This window comes from Cryptotermes secundus, unplaced genomic scaffold (genome assembly GCF_002891405.2).
Source record: "Cryptotermes secundus unplaced genomic scaffold, Csec_1.0 scaffold678, whole genome shotgun sequence".
Classification (NCBI taxonomy): domain Eukaryota; kingdom Metazoa; phylum Arthropoda; class Insecta; order Blattodea; family Kalotermitidae; genus Cryptotermes; species Cryptotermes secundus.
In genome coordinates, this window is record NW_019742973.1 from 247667 (window position 1) to 263526 (window position 15860).

A 15860-nucleotide genomic window follows, 5' to 3' on the forward strand; every position below is an offset into this window, starting at 1 on the left:
CTGGGCTACAAGGCTTGTAGTTCGGCAAGAGTCACCATACGTTTCGGAGGAATATACTGCCTCCATCTTCAGGATCGAAGAATAAGCCAGTCAAGAAACCAGCATCAGTACTCAACATCCAAAACAGAGATCACGTTCTTAGCGCAGGACTTCTACATGTTGTGTCTAAAACATCTTAGAGTATGCGTCACCATCCAAGAGTGGCGTCTGTCTCTAAGTTGTAATTAGAAAGTGACTCAATCCTGCATACCATGTACTATGGGAGCCAAAGTGGCCACACCATGGAGCTTACTGTGAAAGGTTGCCTATTAAAAGTGTGACATACTCTCAAAGATATTTTAGACAAAATGCATAGTAATGTTGAGCCTCATTTACTGATTGATATAAGGCTCAGACTACTGCGATACAACTTTCTTTTCATGATGACATTTTCTTTGTGAACAAATTCAGATGTAAGGACAAATAGCAGGCAAGTTAGCAACATACAATCCCTGATAATCACATCCTTTGAAGCCACTGGCAATGCTGTCCAGCTATCTGACTTGCTCCATTGCTCCTCAGCAGCAGCACAGGGCAGAAAAATGAATAAATACAACACTAACTTTAAATAGTGCTTGACATCAGACAACTGCACTTAATGTCTGTTTTCACGACCTCTGAACATTACAAACTAGTAAGGAAATTGGTCTAGACGTAAACACAGAAAGAAAAATAAAAGTATACGTTGCTATCACTTCACCAAAATGCAGGGCAAAATCATGACATAAAGATAGGACAAAGATGCTTTAAAAATGTGGCACAGTTCAGATATTTGGGGACAATAACAAATCAAAGCCTGATTCAAGAAGAAATTAAGAGGAGACTGAATTCGGGTAATGCTTGCTACCATTCAGTCCAGAGACTTTTGTATTCTCATCTGCTGTCTTAAAGCATAAAAATAGAATATAAAAAGTATAATTTTGCCTGTGGTTCTGTGTGGGTGTGAAACTTGGTCTCTGACATTAAGGGAGGAACACAGACTGAGGGTGTTTGAGAACAGGATACTGAGGAGAATATTTGGACTGAAGAGGGATGAAGTGACAGGAGGTTGGAGAAAACTGCATAATGAGGAGCTTCATATCTTGTACTCTTCTCCAAGTATAATTAGAATGATCAAGTCAAGGAGAATGGGATGGGGAGGGTATGTAGCACGAAGGGGGAAGAAGAGGAATGCATATAGGATATTGGTGGGAAAGCCAGATGGAAAGAGACCACTGGAGAGACCAAGGCATAGGTGGGTGGACAATATTAAAATGGATCTAGAGAGGGATAGGATGGATTGGACTGATCTGGCTTGGGACAGGGACCACTGGAGGGCTCTTGGGAACATGTTATTGAACTTTCGGTTCCATAAAATGCTGGGAAGTTCTTGAATAGCTGCACAATTGGCAGCTTCTCAAGAAGGGCTCAGCTCCCATGTGTGAATGATTCATTTCATGAATATTTAACTGTTATGCATATGAAAATAACCATATAGCAAAGATCTTGTTGAGAAGCTAACAGTTTCTCAGCTTCTCAAAAAATTTCCTTACATTTTGTGGATCCCACGGTTCATTATCATGTTCACAAGAGCCTACCACTGGTTCCTATCCAATTAATCCAGGCCACACTCTCACAAGCTATTTCTTTAAGATTCATTTCAATATTATCCTCTCATACATGTCTAGTCTCTCTTCCCTTCAGGTTTTCCAACTAAAATTATGTATGAACTTCTCTTCTCTTCCAAGCATGCTACATATTGTCACATGTATGAGTGACTATAGACGGTGTTTGGATTGGTAATTGGATTTATTGAACACTTACAGACCATAACTACAAGTAACGACAGTGCTATTGCTAATTCACACACTCTACAGTTCACTATAGCACACACCAAGTCCTCTCAGTCTGCTGAATCTTCACCTATCATTGTACGAGTATTGTAACAGCTTCCTCAGCTTGTGTTCACGTTCTTACTCGCCAGCAACTGGCTCACTCCCAGGCTGGCGGCCACCTCACACCAACCTCCTACTCTCCTCACTGGCATCTCAATCGCAGCTGCTCTGTTATGTCTTGGACCAGACCCCTTCAAACAGCCATTCTACTGCTGCAGCCATTACCTAGCAACATCCGTTGTTTACATAGCCATTACTTTAAAACGACTATTGCACAGCTACTTATTTTGCAGTCCTTGCTTGGCAACTGGTCTACATGCCATTCTCTCCTGTTCCTGATCTGAGCACCCTAGCAGTGTTTCAATATGTAACTTCCCCACCCTTGTCATTTCCTCCCCCTTAGGTCTGAACACTCCCTTCAGCACAGTTCTCAAACAACCTGTCTTTTTTTCCTTGGGATGACAGACAAAGCTTCACACCGATACAAAACAACAGGTAAATTAAAGCTTTGTAAATTTTAATTCTTGTTATCTTTAGACGTCAGGGAGGACAAAGATGAACTAATGGTATTGAGTATTACCCAAATTTAATCTGCTCTTAATGTCTCTGTGAATGTAATTTTGTTTTGTTACTGTCATAACAAACTATTTCACCTTTGCCACATTTTATGGAATGTACATATGTACATACTGCGGCAGAATCTCAAAGTACTGCACTGAACATAAGTTTCCAAGTCTTTAATGGAATGTGCCATGTAAAATCACTGCATCACATCAGTTAAGTGAAAATGTTGTTATAGAGTATGTTGCAGTACATTAAATGCATGATGTATTTCATCTTAACTGGTTTCTACTCTTTACACATGACACATGGTTAAATAGATTGTAACGTCAGCACAGAGGATGGGCTTCCCTTTTAGAACAGTCCATGTCTTATCTGTGGTGGACAAATTTCCCTTCAATTACTTCAGTTTTCCCCTGCCAATCATACTCCATACTTACCTATCACCATCCTTGAGGGTTGTGAAAGGCTAGGCCAGCTGGCATATAAGAACAACTTCAATTCTCTGAACCAGCATCTGACTGGACAGGAAGTGGGGGACTTTTTTAACAGGTCTCAAATTGGTTTATGTAATAAACTTTTCAGATGTATAGCCCTCATGGGCTATACAATACTATAATACAGTTCAAAATTTACAAGAATCATTGTATATACTTGACAATCGGCCTGGGTGGCCCGAACACATCACTGACTTCACATGAAAGCATACACTAAGTCGAGAGTCAAGCAATAACCTGTGAAGCTGCAATGGAGCTCTCTGCATGCATGTGCATGTGCACGTGTGTGTGTATGTGAGAGAGAGAGCACATCTAACAAGGAAATTTAATTAGTTCCATAGAAGTAACTCATTACACTCTGCCCTCAGCTTTAGCATATCTGATCTAAAAGACAGATAAAACTGCAGTAACACTGATGTTATCTGGCATTCTGGTAAAGCTAATTACACTGTGACATTTCACATAATCTCAAGCTCATGCAATTTACACGTGTTATACTGAATGCACTGCAAAGTATGGCTCTCCAAGTGCTGAATATTGTCATGTGATAAATGATGATACATGGGTTTTGGATTGGTAATCAGATTCACTGAACTCTTAAACAACTCGTAACTACAAATAACTACAACAATCTCACACATTCCAAAATTCACTGTAACTACAAGAGACATAAAGTCTTCTAAGTCGTCACTAGCTGTTGCTTGGCAGTGGCTTCCAACAGCAGATATTACCCTTCCTCTGTATTCCCAAACTGTCCCCGGCCTCAGCTACCAGCTTCTCACTTACCACAACTGCAATTCTCAACAGACTCAACCAATGACTCAGAATCAGGGTCAGAGTTACTTCATGACCGGCAGTTTAACACTGATCAGTTTGATTTCAAGCACTATGAGGCTCATGACCAGAGGGTATTTTTTTTTTTTTTTGCAACTAATCCCTTGCAGCAATTGTCCTCATGTAACATCCTCTCTGATGAACAGACAGATTTCTCTCTCGTGAATAGACTTTGCCCTTGTCAAGTGTACGTATCACATACACTGCATGTTATTGAAAAATTTTTCCTGTGCACCATCCTCTGTCAGTCCAGGCTTTGCAAGCAAAACTAGTCCTCATTATACAGTCCTCGCATGGACCGCACAGAAAAGGTCTCTTCCATTACTGCGTGTACTCTCACACTGCTGAGGAAACGTGTCCACACAGCTGTTCCCTAGCAGTGGCTGTGTAGTGTCACCTGTTTACATAGCTCTCACTTGGCAATATATTAAGACTACAGTCTTCTGAGACGTGACATTGTGTAGTTTGGTAGAGGTGTACCAATGTTTAGACTCCGAACATGGGGGCAGTATGCTTCTTCAAAATGCTGGTACCTATAAACAGAACATGAATCTCAAAGAAATTAGGTGTCCTTATTGTGAAAGGAATGTTGAAAATCTTTAAGGGTAAGCCAAGCAAGAAACCAACGTGAGTGTGACGTCCCAGATGACAGAACTCTTCAGAGTTACAACTGTGAGAACCTCAAATTCTATACTGAACATTTATTTGACAAAGTGGTAAAGCTGTGGAGGCCCATAGGGTTGTGACAAGTCTAGGCTCCCACATTTTCTACACAATCGGCTCACAGATGGCAGTGAGATTGTCAGCCTTATGCACTGGTCATCCTTTACTCCCAAAGATTCCTAGTACTCATTTGTGTTTGAGGCTGAGTTGACCCCAGGGCCATAGTACAGCTGCAAGGATTAGGTAAACTGAAAATTCCAATGACCTCATCAAGAACCAAACCTGTTACCTTCCAGTTTTCAGCATAGTGCCTCAACCAACTCTACCACGTGACTCCATCTGGCAAAGAGCAAGAGGGTGAAATTAAATCTGAAATATGTGATGGGCATCACCAAGTCTTGTTTTTTTTTTTTTTTAAGGCTTAAGCCATTTAAAGTTACATTTGCTGCTCACCCTAGATAGAATAATTTTGTTAAATGCTTTTATTCTTTGGTAATAATGTTTGGTATATTTCCTTCTCTTCAATTATTACTCTTTCAAAAATCCAGGGGGGACATGAAAATAAAATTCAGTATTCCCATCTTCGTAGCATTACTGGAATCACAAAGTTAGAGATTTTCTTAAACTTTCAAAACCTCTTCTACTTGCAACAAATTGCTATTAGGAAACGCCCACTATTTTCTGCATGCTATCAAGCATGAATTATTTACATCCTGTCCACAATTCACTGTGCACTCACAAGCCCCGCTCACATTCCAGCCATAGTGGCTTGTACTGAACTTAAGTAACAGATGTAACACAGGGAGCAAGTATAATCCCAGTGATACTCATGTATGTACAATGTTGCAGGCTATTCCAAACACAACTGGAATACATGCACCTTTCTGACATTACATGTGTAAGTGATGGTTTTGAATCTGCCATCAGACTTCACTGCAAAACACAGATTATGGTAGTGGCACATAAACTGTACATGAATTGATAACTGTTTATGCATCTATCAAATGACACATTTACTATGTTACCACAGCCAAGATGAGAATCACAGCATATTAAATGACTTGTAGCTCCACATTAAGGACAAATTTTATTCAGATGACCAGAAAACTGTCTACCATCACATAACTGACAGGTTCTTAACTGTTATCACAAAAACCTGCAACAGGACACTTCAATCGTTCAAACCAGTTGAAATCCTATCTTCCAGACATGGTTCAACTTATGATTAGTCTGTGAACCTCAGAGATTCATCTCCATTATCACAGACACTCAAATGTTCAAACCAGTTCATGCCTGCACCTTGAGAGGACAAATCTCCAGGTACCTGAATGAGATCAGCTACTACCTTAGAACACAGCCAGCTTTTTGCGGTCCTTCCTTTGACTCTGCTCCAGGCTGATGCTGCGTTCTGAGGCGCGCAGTTTGTTCAGCTCCCCCTGTCTGCCTTCCAGCTTGCTGAAAATTGTGGCATGAGTAGGTGACCCTTGTGTGTGACGTGAGAGGGACTCTTGTAGGCGTATCAAGTCTCTCTCAGCCTTTCGGATCTCCTCACCCACACGGAACTGAATGACATTCAGCCCTTGGCATGACTCTGATTTCAATCCTTTGTCTCTGTTAGGTGGTTTAGAAGCTGAGGAAGGTTCTGGTGCTAGATCATGGACAGTACCTGCAACAGTTAGACGCCAATTCAACTAACAACATATTTACTGCCTGAAAGTTGATTTGTTCTGGCACACTTTAACCATTAGAATATGCTGGGACATTACAACACTTCCTCTGGCCTGTAACATTCATATCACAAAAATGGAGCCCCATACATATTCTCCCATCTCGTGACCAAAACCGAAGGTATCATGGATTATATTAAGATCTGAGTGACACATGTTAAGAAAGCAACTTTGTCTGCTGCAAACCTGTCTTGTCACCAAGTTTGCTGTTTATGAAGTCAAATACGTTTGTTCGTTGGTTATCCCGTTCATATTGCTTTTGATTTTGCTGGTCATGCTTCTGCTGCAGCCTTCTCAGTCTCTTCTCCACTTTGAACAAGTTCATGTCACCGCCTGCTTTTTCCCTCAATGCCATGCAGTGATCTATAACAGAGAGACACAACCTGGAATTCTGAAGTCTGACTCTTAAGCCCAACAGGCTCCCAGCTTACTGACATGGACAGTATACCATACATACCCAGTGACTTGCCAGCTGGGAACACAAGCGCTTCCACAGGTTCCAGACGACCCTCTCCACTTCTCCCCAGACCAGTGCCCATCACATAGCCCATCTGGGCCATCAGGCGAGAGCCAATACCCTAAAGTGGGGCATGACAACAAAACCGATGTAAACTAAACTATATGTCCTTGCTTTTGATCTGGCCAATGTCAGAAATGAAGTCACATCCACGGACTAAAGTTGTGGTAACGTGTTGGTCGTATCATTACAGGGCAAATATGGAAAGATGTGCTAACTGACCCTTGTGTGCTTCTCCCAGTCCCTGAAGGCTGGTGAGGCAGGTGTGGTGAACAGCGGCTGTTTAACCAGCACAGGATCCACCCCAATGGCCAATTCATCCCCACTGCTTTCATCACTGCTGCTGTCTTCAGAAGCCTGTGCATCACCTGCAAGCAGCATGCCCAGCCAATCACATATCACTGGCATCTTTATGGCAGAACACTAACCTGTCTCACATGTGCCATCAAGAGTGTTCTTTGGACGGGAGAACAGCCAGAAAATTTGGACATAAATTTATATTTAGGCTGCTTACAACCATTTTCACTGGTTTCCCTGAAATATTTTGGACAGAAGGATACTGCTAATGCTCTTCAGTATTGGTATTAATATGGGGAATATTTCCTTTGTTTTTTCTATTTTGATTTTTTCAAAAAAAACTGGGGAGGGAGTGAGGATGCTTCCCCAGCTGGTGCCTTTGCCTCTCACGTCATTAGTCAGTACAATAGGAATAAGTCAAATCTATGAAAAATACTGAAGAGATCTATCTTGACAGAAGATGTACAGGAGCACTCAGCACCTCAGCAAAACATTCAACAGACTGGTGATGATGACTTACTGATTAGTAGTGATTGGCAATATGGGTTCCTCAATCAGAAATATTTAATGAATTTCAAACAAATACACGAGAGCTATTCAGAAAGTAACCTCTGGTGAGCAGTTAACAAGACAAGAAATGAGAAAAAAAATTATCATACACAAAAAATACATACATACTTAAGCTACTTCCCCATGTGGTCACCACTGGAACTGATGCATTTGTCTTATCAGGAAATAAGTTTTTGTATGCCTGTGTCATCCAGAGTGAGATCAGGGCTGTAAAGGGGGTGGTCAAACAACTCCCAGGTGAAATGTTCCAGCAGTTCTCAAGTGCATGCAGCTGTATGGGGATGTGCAGTGTCATGGAGGAACACTACACCGGATATCAGCAATCCACGTCTTTCCTTTTTTCTGAATGGCCCTATGCAGTTATTTAGTGTTTTACAAGATAAAACGTGGCTGAGCTCACAGGCAGCTGCCTTCATTACACAGGCATACAAAAACTTATTCCCCAATATGATAAGTGACTCAATTCAGGCAGTGACAACATTGAGAAGTAGCTTAAGTATGTACATACTTTTCTGTATATAATACAGTATGTAGACCCATTACTAGCTAACGACTGCAAATAAACAGGTTCCCACAGCAACAAATCAACACACAACAACAAAGGAACTGTTGGAAGAGGCGTTTTCTGTGGCCAATGCCATGACCACTGCCATGCAACAGAGCTGTAAACATGCCTCTGCAGCATCAGTTGAACTACAATAAAAGTCCTGTGTTTTCTACATGGTTAATGCAACAAGTTCAGAGCTGAGTTCAGTTGCGAGGTGCGTGCCAGGTGCAATGGACGTTAAGTGGACAGTGTTAAAACCAATTCCCAGAAGACTTTATGTGTGCTTTATGTGTAACAGTGATAACCATATCAGAATATTGTTGGATCACATGGACTAGGAAGACAGAATCACAGGGGTCAAATGCTTACTGACTTTTGTGAACGAAATGGACTGACTGTTACCAACACTTGGTTCAAGAAGCCAAAGAGAAGAATTTACACAAGGAAGGCACCTGGGGATTGGAGGTGGCATCAGCTGGACTACATCCTTGTGAAACGTCGATTCAGAAACAGTGTGAAGGATGTGAAGACGCTTCCTGGGGCAGATATTGACTCTGACCACAACTTACTGGTTGCCAAGTTCCGAACCAGGTTGAAGAAAATTATAAGATTTCGAAAGCGCAGACCCAGATGGGATTTGGAGAAGTTATATGCTCAAAGACAAAGCGTGCAAGAGACCCTAGAAGAGAAACTCGGTGCAATTGAAGGTGAAAGCGGAAATGCTGAAGCGCAGTGGAACGATATAAAAGAATGCATGTTAGATACTATCAGTGATTTGGTAGGTAAAGTTGAGAAGATAGCAAGAAAACCATGGGTTACACAGGAGATGATGAGTAAAATGGAGGAGCGAAGGAAATGGAAGAATGTCAACAATGAAGAAGGCAGGAGGAAATACAGGAGACTGAGGAATGAATTGAAAAGAGCCACGGACAGGGCCAAAAAGGAATATCTTGAGAAGATATGTAATGAGATTATGGAATTTCAAAGAACAGGCCGTTATGATTTGATGTACATGAAGACAAAAGAACTAGGATGGAAAGAGAATCATGGGATTCAAAATGTTGGCATCGAAGACTCCCAGGGGAATAGAATAGTAGATCAGAGGCAAGTGCTGAAAATTTGGGAAAATTATATTTCAGAACTATATGATCGACCTAATCGGCCAGAAACCTTAGAAGTTGAACCGGAAGAAGAAGTAGATACAGACGAGAAAGGACCATATATTTTACAAAGTGAGGTGGAAAAAGCTATCAAGGAAATGAGGAAGGGAAAGGCTACAGGAGATGATGATGTACCTGGAGATGTGCTCAAGTTACTGGGAGAAGGTGGTTTGAAAACACTGACAAAACTAATGAACACCATATATGAAAGTGGAGAGTGGCCCAAGGACTTTACAGAAGTTACAATGATTGCCTTAAAGAAAAAGACAAAAGCTACAAAATGCAGCGACCATCGCACAATAAGTCTTATTGCACATACAGCAAAGATAATAGCAAAGATACTTAAAAGAAGAATTGAAAGGAAAATAGAGGATGTACTTGGAGAAGATCAGTTTGGATTTAGAAGAGGAAAAGGAACCAGGGATGCAATTGGGATGATGAGAATTATAGCGGAACGAACTTTGGAGATAGATGAAGAACTGTGTGTTTGCTTCATAGACTGGCAGAAGGCATTTGACCGGGTAAACTGGACCAAATTAATGCAGATCCTGAAAGAAACAGGTATCGATTGGCATGAAAGAAGATTGATTAGCAAATTGTACATGGATCAGAAAGTTAGAGTACGACTGGACAGGGGGGAGACAGGAAGTGTGCAGATTGGAAGAGGAGTTCGACAAGGATGCTGTTTATCACCAATTCTGTTCAACTTGTACAGCGAATGCCTTACCAAGGAAGCTCTGGATGGGCTCGGTGACTTCAAAGTAGGAGGGCAAATTATTCAAACTGTGAAATATGCAGATGACCTTGTGTTAATGGCTAAGGAAGAAACTGTGCTACAGGGCATGATTGATAGACTAATTGAAATTGGAAGGTGCTATGGCATGGAAATGAATGTGGAGAAAACAAAAGTAATGAAAATTTCGAGACAACCAACCCCAGTCACAATAAAGATAGACCAAAAACAACTGGAGAATGTGAAATGTTTTAAATATTTGGGTAGCTTGTTAACAGATGATGGAAGGTGTACTTGTGAAATTAAATCCAGGATTGCCATGGCAAAAGCTGCATTTAGCAAGAAGAAGAATCTTTTTACCAGCAAATTGGACTTAAATTTGAGGAAGAAACTAGTGAAATGCTACATTTGGAGCATAGCTCTGTATGGGGCTGAAACATGGACACTTAGGGCAGTAGATCAGAAACATCTGGAAAGTTTCGAAATGTGGTGTTGGAGAAGGATGGAGAAGATCAGTTGGACCGATTATGTGAGAAATGAAGAAGTGTTAATTAGAGTCAGTGAGCAGAGGAATATCCTACACGAAATAAGAAAACGGAAGGCTAATTGGATTGGTCATGTTTTACGCAGAAACTGCCTTCTAAAAGAAGTTATCGAAGGAAAGATAGATGGGCAGATAGAAGTGACAAGAAGACGAGGAAGAAGACGTAAGAAGATGCTGGATGACCTTGGGGACAGAAGAGGATACTGTCATTTGAAGGAGAAAGCTCTAGATCGCATTAAGTGGAGGAATTGTTTTGGAAGAGACTGTGGACCTGTCGTCTTGACAGATTACTGATGATGATGATGATGATGATGATGACCTGTGAAGATCCTTCACACTGTGTTAGGTTTTTAGGTAATAGAAGTTTATAACTGGTTAATTTTGCACTAAATGGTTGACATGGTTTCGCAGTGAAGTGGCATTCAGCCTGTATGGCGCCATCCATCATATTGTCGGTCACTTGACCCCAGTTGACATCACTTGCGTGTTTGTAACATCATTCGGCTCGAGAACCATGTGCAGGGGCAAACACTTGGGACCGAGATAAGGACAAGAAAAGTGCTTGAGACAGTGGTGTTCTCCTTTACAACATATGCTGAAGAAATGCCATGTCTTTATCTAAATGTTAATAGAAGCACAATGACATACTATAAATTTTAATGGAAACTGGGGTGAATATATGAGCTGCAGTCTTCTGTTATGTGATGCTGTGTGGTTTGGTAGGTTGGAGGCACTGTTTTTGAGGAACTTCTTCCTCTTTCTTCAGGGTACAGAAGTGTTGTGTTCTGAAAATGGAAGCTGCACATTGCTCTAAAACATTCGTAACCATCACCCACATTATTTTCCGGAAGGCCACAATGATAAACTGTTCACTTGAACCCAAACCTGAACCAGGCAAATCCAGTCCACACCCTGTGGTGTTGGAGAAGGATGGAGATGATCAGTGGACCGATTATGTGAGAAATGAAGAAGTGTTAATTAGAGTCAGTGAGCAGAGGAATATCCTACACGAAATAAGAAAACGGAAGGCTAATTGGATTGGTCAAGTTTTACGCAGAAACTGCCTTCTAAAAGAAGTTATCGAAGGAAAGATAGATGGGCGGATAGAAGTGACAAGAAGACGAGGAAGAAGATGTAAGAAGATGCTGGATAACCTTGGGGACAGAAGAGGATACTGTCATTTGAAGGAGAAAGCTCTAGATCGCATTAAGTGGAGGAATTGTTTTGGAAGAGACTGTGGACCTGTCGTCTTGACAGATTACTGATGGTGATGAGTAACAGTGATATTATGAGTGTGTAATTCAGTGAGAATGTTATAGTTACTGTGTTAAAATCCATTACCAGGAAACGACTAGTGAAGACTGAGAAGATTTCATGTGTGCTGCAGTTACAGTGAAATTTTACAGTTATGTGCAGTTACAAACCATAAGTGGTCAATACATCCAATATCCAATCCAAAACCCCACTGAGAGTAACTCTTAACACGTGATTATAACTTTTTCCCTCACCATTTTCTTAACAGCTGACTGGAGGTTACTTTCCAAATTGCCCTTGTAAAAGCAGTTACGTTTAATTTTGGAGCCAAATCTGAGTGTTGTTATCATTCAGTGTTAATAGTTGGTAAATTATATTATATTTAAGCATCCTGTTACATTCCACACAATAATATTGAGTGCAGCGACAGCTACGTGATGTGAAATACACCCGATGATGGCCGGGTGCGGCTGAAACATGTAGTGTGAAAGAAGGGGGACAAGAACTACAATTAAGTGTTGCATTTATGACAGAGTTTATAGTATACACATAGAAGTTGGTAAATGGTCTGTCTAAAAAGGCTAAACTGTGAATGAAGTTTACTCATACTGAGTTGGTACAATATTTATGATAATGGATATCAAAAATAGTGACCACAGAGTTGATAACAAGGAGATGTGGATAGAACTATGCTGGACAAAATAGAAAATGATGCTTCCAAAATTCTTCATTGCCATGGGAACATGCTTACCACAGACACAGAGAGCACGGTGATCTCATAAGCCTACTTTTATTGTTTTGAAAGTAGGCTAGACATAATACCACTGTTCGCAGCTTTGACCATATAAAGTGAAGTGCTTCACATACTGACATTACAGAGAAATATGTCACAAGTCTCTAATCAACAGATATGAGCCAATACACAACTGTCGTTTGACCCTGCAAGCAGCCCCATCATTCAAATGCCTCTCAGATGGCACCACATGCAGAAATGTAGGCAGGAGGCATCTTACCATACACCATGTCAGTGCCCAGTCTTGGCTCTCTACAGATACACCTGATACATATCAGGGGCAGGGGTTCTAACTCTAGCATTAGCTATCTGCAGAGGGGTTCTAACAAGTTCTTGGGACCTGGTAGTGGTCTGGGTGCTTGGGGCAAATAGAAAGTCTCCTCCCATCAACACAATACAACTCGTGCACTTATATCTCTTCTTCTTGGCTGCAATTCTACGAAATAATGAGGCAGGCTCTGGTTACAAGCACAAAACATACCTAGCGGAAGAATCCAATGGAGGTCCACCTCTTTTGCCTTCCCACTTGATTCTAGCTTCACCTCACACTTGGTCTTGCTGCTGCATGTCAGCACAACAGCTCCATGCCACAGGTTGTCATCACCCTTCACAAGCACCCGCACTCCCGGACGCACAGCAGAGAAGTCAGGTTCCCTGTGGAAACAGAAGATTGTACGCTAATCACCTGCTTTGTATCGAGGTGGAACTATGCAGTCTGCCAGCATTATGATAGGTCTTCCTTGAGATGTTCATATTTATATCACTGGTAAAAAAACTCCTTGCATTATGGGACACGAAGGTTCATCGCTGTGTTCACAACAGCCCACCACTAGACACCATCCTAAGCCACTTTAATCCAATGAATTGTTTCACATCATATTTTTCAAACATCAATTCTAACAGTTAAATGAAATCTCCTCAGGCTATCAGCTGTTACTGATTAAAAATGAATGATGTTTCAAAGCCCACAACAAAGTTACATGGCTGAGGAGGACCCATGACAATTTCATTAACTGCAGCTGCCATCGAACCTTGTGAGCTTATGTTCTAACAGTATTTGTCTAAGGCCTCCAAATATGGTCCATGTTGACCTTCCTGACCTCTGACCACCTAGGGAAAGTAACAAAATTCATTTCTGCAGTGGAGGCAACCAGAAGGCAGACTCCGTTACCCCACTAACTGATTCAATACAACACTCTTGGTCAGCAGAGGGGTCCTTCAACTTAACGTCTGCTCTGAGCCACTAGGCTAAGCCTGGCATTCTTCACATTCCCAGAAGTTCTATATTTGGTATAGGCAAAGGTTTCTGAAAACAATGGTACCCCAAACTGCAGGATGTCACATTCTACATGACAGCAACTTTAATACTTAAAGCCATGAAAACTTCAAATGTCATCACAATTAATGTCCAGCCTCACTTGTACTCCTTCAGGGATGACAAGTCCACCAGCTCTCCATGAGAGAAGCGGCACTGCTCATCAGAGAAACGACAGGCGCCCTCCAGGTAGTAGGGACATGGCAGCATGTCTTGCTGTACAGGGTTGGTAAACATGACACGAACCTGAAAAAAGGTTAATCATTGGCTACAGGAAGCAGCCAGATGAAAATTTACACATTAATAAGAAATAAGTGGCTGACTAATTCAGGCACAGAAGAATATATCAAACAAATGATGAAAGAAATTTCTGCCATTGAGTGTCCAGAAACCCTCTGCCTGAGTTCATTGGTATGAAGAGATCTACACACCCAAATGTTCACAACCATTCTCACTATTTATTTGTTTATTCCTTATTTAACTAAGCTTTCTCGACTACACAAGTCACACATCATCAAATGAAAGAATAACAGGTGAATGATGGACTGTGAAGAGGCAGTTGTGGAGGGACTAATGGAAACCAATAGACAACTTAGACACAAGAGCTGAGAATCAGGCTTAGGACTGCCTGAATACAAGCACCTGTATCTGGTCCATGCTGCGGACACTGCTGGTCAGTTCGGCACCACACACCAGTGCATTGTGGTAGGTGACATCTCCCCACCTGCATTTGTGAGGGGCCTGACATTTCATCCCCTGCAGTGCATCCAAATCTTCCTGAAAAGAGCAACACGGAAGGAATAAATAATGTTCAGATATTCATATCCTACCCCATAGAAAGTACTCTGTATCTCCCTTACAAATACAGTAAAACCTGCCTTAAACGGACCCTTTGTTAAACGGAAATATTTTCAGGTCCCTTGACTTTGGGGCTGAAAAAGATGTTAAATAACCTGGATTAAACAGAAACTGTCTAACACGGACAATGGAAATCAAAATAAGCCTTTATATGGAAAATTTCCAGTCTTCCAGAATGCATCGTTTAGAATTATTTTAAGCATCCTATACATACTACAGAATTTTGTTTTCCCTAACTCTTTAAAATAAGCTTCTAACGGTACTGCACTACCTGCATTGAGATTCAGGAGAATTGTTTTCCCCTTCTGGAAATTGTATTCAGTAAGGGCTCTAGGCCTATAGTTTTACTTTAGTCTAGCAGTTGTCATCATGGCTACAAAGACAAGAGTTGTGCTTGATCTTAACACAAGATTAAAAGTGATTCATGCGAGTGAGCGAGATAAACTGTCTGTTAAGCAGATCATGAAGATCAATATTAGAGTCAATTTTACCGACCACACAACATATTTTTATTATTATTATTACACTACATGGTTCGACTTCAAGAGGTCATCCTCAGGTGTATGAACACAGCTGTATAATTACACGCAATCACATTCGTCTACTCACTTATTCGATCCTGTATCTTATTCGGGTCCACTCTCAATAATATATCAAGCTTCTCTCACAAAACACAAGTTAAAATATTATTATAAATGTCAAAATTCCAAATTTAAAATTTAAAATTTAAAATTTGTGAATCGAATTTCAATTCAGATCACTAGTTATGCTTTCACTTTCACTTCTTATTCAATCACTTCCTACTTACGCTCATCACTGCATCAAGTTCACTTTAACTAGTTTAATTATATTATTGGTTAAAAGTTCATGAATTAAAGTTCAATTTTATTATATTGATTGCACTTTTCACTTTTAGGAGGTCTCGCTGTTCTTCCGCGTCCTCTGATGTTGCTGGATCTGTTACAGTCCTTGCCGTGATGGCTACCGATGTGTCTTACTTGTTCGGTTGGTTCCTGTAGGGTATTAGTGGTGGTGATGGGGGGGGGGGGTGGGGTTTGGGGAGGGTAGTTGGGGGGT

The 15860-nt window shown here is 41.0% G+C and overlaps 1 protein-coding gene across 1 annotated transcript in view; it reads right to left on the reverse strand.

The window, feature by feature from the left end:
- Nucleotides 1–3882: 3882 nt before the first annotated feature.
- The window catches only part of LOC111873633 (zinc finger CCCH-type with G patch domain-containing protein), a 27092-nt gene continuing 15114 nt past the window's right edge, over nt 3883–15860 (reverse strand). The window contains exons 4-11 of the mRNA XM_023868532.2: nt 14568–14702; nt 14029–14171; nt 13092–13264; nt 6935–7080; nt 6653–6773; nt 6382–6558; nt 5814–6134; nt 3883–4338 (exon numbers count right to left, since the gene is read on the reverse strand). Coding sequence (XP_023724300.1) covers nt 5815–6134; nt 6382–6558; nt 6653–6773; nt 6935–7080; nt 13092–13264; nt 14029–14171; nt 14568–14702 — 1215 coding nt within the window. The 3' untranslated portion in view covers nt 3883–4338; nt 5814. The remainder of the gene's footprint in view (nt 4339–5813; nt 6135–6381; nt 6559–6652; nt 6774–6934; nt 7081–13091; nt 13265–14028; nt 14172–14567; nt 14703–15860) is intronic.